This window comes from Heterodontus francisci, chromosome 29 (assembly GCF_036365525.1).
Source record: "Heterodontus francisci isolate sHetFra1 chromosome 29, sHetFra1.hap1, whole genome shotgun sequence".
Classification (NCBI taxonomy): domain Eukaryota; kingdom Metazoa; phylum Chordata; class Chondrichthyes; order Heterodontiformes; family Heterodontidae; genus Heterodontus; species Heterodontus francisci.
In genome coordinates, this window is record NC_090399.1 from 67054071 (window position 1) to 67060070 (window position 6000).

The window sequence follows — 6000 nt, forward strand, 5'->3', positions numbered from 1 at the left end:
TCAATGGGACAGGAACAGGCTAAAACGATGGGTCTACCAGGACAATTCTGTTTGTGGATTTTGAGAAGGAGATTGAAGCGGTCTGTTCAGGGTTTCAGGTCTATGAGGCTGGAAGCTGTAGAGGGAAGATCTCCCGAGGAGATGAGGTCATTGATAGTCCTGTGGACAGTAGCTTGATGTTTGGTGATGGTGTCATGGCCCGGGGGAGGTAGGAAGAAGTGTCTGTGATTTGGCACTCAGCCTCTGCAATGTAGAGGTCGGTCCACCAGACACCAACAGCACCAGCCTTGTCAGCAGGTTTGATAACAATATCAGGGTTAGAATTGTATTTCATTGAATTTTGCTCTTAATTTACCAGAATGATATTTGGACTCCAAGGCTTAAGCTATGAGGAGAGAATACACAAACTAGGATTGTATTCCATTGAATTTATTTCTGAGGGTTTATTTCCACTGTTTGGGGAGTGTAGGATTCGGAGAATTGTCGAGAAATTAGAGCCAGACCTTTCAGCAGTGAAATTAGGTGATGCTTCTCACAAGGGTGATAGAAGTTTGGAATTCTCTTCCACAAACAGCAACAGTTAATTTTAAAATTACGTAATAGTTTTTTTGTTAGCCAGAGGTATGAAGGGATATGAGGCAAAGGTGGGTCGATGGAATTAGATTGCAGATCAGTCATGAACTCATTGAATGAGTAAATGGCCTACTCCTGTTCCTATGTACTTATCTTCCTATGAGTGGTGGTCCCAGGGGGAAGGTGACTGGGAATGATAAAGCTGTCACTATCTTCCGCCTCTCTCCTCTCTGACTGTCAGTCTCTGGTTACTAACTGAGAATTCCTTGTTTTACAGCAGGGGAGAAGACCGGCTATAATCAAGCGAAGAGTAAGTTTACCTCAAACTACAACTGGATCTTCAAATAACTGTATGAAGAGCAGGAATTGCTGCTAATAGTGTCTGTACAGTGAACAGTTTATTGCTCTGTCTCCATCTGTGTGTGGTATCTTCCTCTCTGTGTGTATTCCCCTGCCCCCCACCTTGTCCAAATGTTGTGATCCTCCGTTCCAGCAGAAGGCTATTCCTGTAGAATCGTGCAGAAGTTCCCTCCCTGAGCTAGGCAGCACTGTGTCCACGTCCAGCCCGACCCAACCTGAGCCCGAATGCCAGACCCGACTCGACCCAAACCCGACACGTCATCGGGTCTGTTTGGGCAGCCGTGCTTTAGTATGAATATTTCAATAGTATATTCTTCACTGGTCTTCTAACTGGGCTATTACAGTTGGTGTTTCCTGTACAATCTCCTGGGTGGAATTTGAGTGCAGTGTCTCTCTCTATACACATCAAAGGCTGGATCATACAATTCAACACTCAGCTTTGAGAATGGCCGACTGGAGATGCTGGTCCTGTTCAGTCTGAGACTGGAGATATGAGTGTTGGGGAGTGATAAACACTTCTCATAACATTTCCTGTCAGGACGTGGCCTCCTGTCAGCCTCTCAGTTTCATCTAAAGGAGGCAGGTTTTCTTCAAATTGGTCACTGGGGTTTCGTGTTGTCTCTGCCCGAGGATTCAGTGTCACTAGTTTTTGGAGAGTGAATGGTCTGATGAGTTTTGCTGCTGGTGTTTGGATGGGTCTGATGGGCTTTGCTGGTGTTTCGAGGGCATCTGGGTTTTGCTGCTGGTGTTTGGTTGGCTCTGATGGGTTTGTCTCTCTCTGTAACCATGTATTTATTTCTCTTCCCCAGTGATCTCCCGTGTCCCGCTGAAATTCCAGGGAGTTCAGTGCACAGTCAGCGGGATGAATTGCTGAATCAGGGAGGGTGGTTTATCATCGAGGTGATGGCGAGTGACTGATCATAGCTCTACATCTGTGACTCTGTTTAATTGTAACTGGTGGGGGGGGGGGCGCGGTTGTTGATTCTGAATGTCTGTACACTCTGATCATTTTGAACTTTGACCTGTATGGTTTTTTTTTTAGAATTAGAACATTACAGCGCAGTACAGGCCCTTCGGCCCTCGATGTTGCGCCGACCAATTAGGAAAGCTAATAGAATGTTACCATTTATCGCAAGGGGAATTGAATACAAAAGTAGGGAGGTTATGCTTCAGCTGTACAGGACATTGGTGAGACCACATCTGGATTAGTGTACAGTACTGGTCTCCTTACTGTCTATTTAAACCAATTAAGCCTTTTGTTATCACTGCTGTCACTTTTGGTCTTATACAGAAGAATTTTACTGAGTTATTAAATGGTTGAACATAGATAGAAAGCAAGAGAGATGGATCTCTTCCCATTTCAGATGGGGAAACTATATAACCTTAAAGGATGGGAAGCGAAAAAATATATAAATCACAGTAGCAAAATCCCAAATTATGCAATTGCAGACATGGAGTAGGTTACGAGTAAGCAGTATAATAATGAACTTCCAAAAATATTTTTTAACAAAACCATCAATGTACTGATCGACATATAAATTTCATAGCTTCCCCCTATATTGTAAACAATTAAGACTATATACATAGTCTGATATAGATATAAACAAGTGTAGCCTTCATATGACGCAGAACTAAAAGGTTGGAGAAAACTCGACAGGTATGGAGATGTAGTTCAGTTCCCACTCTGAAGTCATGCATTCTGTCCTTATTTTTCTTTTTCCATTATAATTATTTGGCACACATCGAGAATGGAAATTGCCCATATAAACACGTCGCGGTCTAAATACACCCATTGCCAATGTAGTGTTCCCACTGGCAGGAGACTAATTAAATTTCCATTATAAATGTGGACAAAGGAATTTATAATGGGAAAAGTTGCACAAATGTGGGATTTTGAGATACATTAATACAGTTTCTCTATTTGATGTGAAAATACCTACCAGACTACATACGATCACTGAAGTTTAGAACTTTGTGTCAATATTTACAATGCAATTTGCACTCTGCCTCCTTTGCAGTTGCCATTCTTTTCAACCAACTTTTAAATTGTGCTTGGTTAGAACTTGCATTCGGTTTGGAAATTAATTATTTTTCATGCTTGTTACTTTGCACATGCTCTGGGAATGTTGAATCATTCACTGATTTCAATGGGGGGGCTTGTTTACACTTTTGCTTTTTAAATGTTAACTGTCTTTGAATCCTTTTCCTTCATCAAGAATAATTAATGAGCGTGACCCTGATCATCTCCTCACCCTCACTCAGTTTCTGGTTAAATTGTCCGATGTACTAACTGGGAGTGGAGATACACTCACACTCCGTCCAAGTGGCCCTTGACCGACTGGAACCCACAGGGCCTGGTCCCTGGGGTTGGGGAGGGGGGCCTAATCCCCGAGACCATCAGTCCTGATGGAAGTTGTAGATGGGGTGGGAGAGTGAGGTGGTCCTGCTCTGCGTGACAGTCCCGGGACATGGGAATGTGTTGATCATTGGGAGATCGGGGAGTGTGATCAGATTTATATTTTGCTGGGGTTTATGGGGGGAGAGGAGTGGTGGGGGCATGTGCTTTGTGAGAGGGGGCTCTGTAATGCAATTTTTGTATTCCCTAAATTCCAATAATAAATGAGGTTTGGACTCCACTTCCTGTCTCTGTCTAATGTATCGAATGGTGGAGAATGTTCAGATCTAACAATGAAAATCCCAGGTAACTGTTATAACTGAGGTGGACGGAGAATTCTGTTTATTCTAGTTCCACTTCTCCACAAATCACAACATATATTTAAATTTTCCCACTTACCGATACGGTCAATCACAGACTCTATTTTTCCCAGAATAAAACACACCAACCAGGTTTCTTTAATAAACAACAAAATTATCAGTTTATTATAAAACAAGTCTTGACCATTAATGGAGTAAAGCATAAACACAAAGATTGAAATATTAAAGTTACCTTTTTACCTTAGACCCCAACACTTTCACACACACACATATACAACAATTGACTGGAAAAATAAAGGGATTTTTGTTTTTAGAGCTCTTTTACAGACCAAAAAAAAAAACACTTGGGCTGAACACTTGTTTATTCTTCAAGAAACAGCAGATGATATATGTTGTGTTTCTAAACTGGCATACAGTCTGCCTTCCAAGTACACGTAGACAGGTCACTGGGATCTTTCAGAACACTCCTTTTCAGGCGGAGTTGAGAATTAATTTAGCAGGCTTTTGTTCAAAGACAGGAGACAAGGTGAGGTGAGAGTGACTGCCCTTGACATCAAGGCAGCATTTGAACAAATATGGCATCAAGAAACCCAAGCAAAACAGAGTCTATGGGAATTAGGAGGAAAACTCTCTGCTGGCTGGAGTCCTACCCAGCACAAAGGAAGATGGTTGTGGTTGTTGGAGGCCAATCATCTGAGCTCCAGGACATCAATGCAGGAGTTCCTCGGGGTTGTGTCCGAGGCCCAACCATCTTCAGCTGCTTCATCAATGACCTTCCTTCAATTATAAGCTCAGAAGTGGGGATGTTCGCTGATGATTGCACAATGTTCAGCACCATTTGCGACTCCTCAGGTAAAATGCAGCAAGATCTGGACAATATCCAGACTTGGGCTGATAAGTGGCAAGTAACATTCGCGCCACACAAGTGCCAGGCAATGACCGTCTCCAGCAAGAGAGAATCTAACCATCTCCCCTTGACATTCAATGGCATTACAATTGCTGAATCCCCCACTATCAACATCCTGGGGATTACCATTGGCCAGAAACGGAACTGGACTAGCCGTTATAAATACCGTGGCAACAAAAGCTGGTCAGAGGCTAGGAATCCTGTGGCAAGTAACTTAGCTCCTGACTCCCCAAAGCCTGTCCACCATCTATAAGCACAAGTCAGGAGTGTGATGGAATACTCTCCACTTGCCTGGATGGGTACAGCTCTAGCAACACGCAAGAGGCTCAACACTATCCAGGACAAAGCAGCCATCTTGATTGGCACCCCATCCACAAACATTCCCTCCACTACTGATGCACAGTGGCAGCACTGTGTACCATCTACACGATGCACTGCAGCAATGCACCAAGGCTTCTTAGGCAGCACCTTCCAAACCCACAATCTCTACCAACTGGAAGGACAAGGGTTTCAGATGCATGGGAACATCACCACCTGCAAGTTCCCCTCCAAGCCATACACTATCCTGACTTGGAATTATATCGCTGTTCTTTTACTGTCACTGGGTCAAAATCCTGGAACTTCCTTCTTAACAGTACTGTGGGTGTACCGACAGCCCAAAGACTGCAAGCAGTTCAAGAAGGCAACTCACCATCACTTTCTCAAGGGCATTAGGGATGGGTAATAAATGTTGGCCTAGTCAGTGATGCCCGTATCCCATGAACAAATAAAAAAACAGTAGACTTCTCTGAGTCTTTTAAGAGGTGCTGGAAAGCTGAGCTGGTTTGTGGTCTCTCCATCCTTGGGAATTCTCTTCTTTCCTTGGACGTTATCTTCTTGAAAGTTCTCTCCCATTTTATACAGTCCAACCCCAACTCAAAACAATTCAAAAGCGAATGTTAACGGGAGGTCAACCTTTTGACCTCCATCAATCTTGACCTGTCACTTACTTGTAAACAACTTCTTCAGGTGTCCAAAGTTCTCTGTTTATTGAGCTGGAAGTCAGGTGGTTTCCTGGAAAGGCTTGTTTTCCTCACAAAACCTCTGAACCCCTTTTAAGAAACATTTCCAGGGATCGTTATTCAACGTCAACTAGCCTTTACATGACCCCATTTGGAAACCACAAAGTTTAACATTTCTTCAATCTTTCACAAATGAATCCTCAAGAAATATATTAAACAAAACACAGAGGCACTTTCGTAACATCTGCCTGTCGAGCAAATTATTGTAAATCAAGTAATAAACAGGCCACAGAGATTTCCAAAAGGAAGATGCTTCTCACAACACCTGGAATTCTTTGAGGAGGTAATAGACATGGTGATGGAGGAAATGTGATGGATGTAGTGTACGTGGACTTTCGGAAAGTCTTTGACAAGGTGCCATAGAGATGACTAAATGAGCACCTT

General features: G+C 43.1%; 1 protein-coding gene across 1 annotated transcript in view; it reads left to right on the plus strand.

The window, feature by feature from the left end:
• The window catches only part of LOC137345670 (class I histocompatibility antigen, F10 alpha chain-like), a 220060-nt gene extending 216491 nt beyond the window's left edge, over window positions 1-3569 (plus strand). Inside the window, exons 7-8 of the mRNA XM_068008933.1 lie at window positions 851-883; window positions 1743-3569. Of these exons, the coding sequence (XP_067865034.1) occupies window positions 851-883; window positions 1743-1745 (36 nt within the window). The 3' untranslated portion in view covers window positions 1746-3569. The remainder of the gene's footprint in view (window positions 1-850; window positions 884-1742) is intronic.
• Window positions 3570-6000: the final 2431 nt, after the last annotated feature.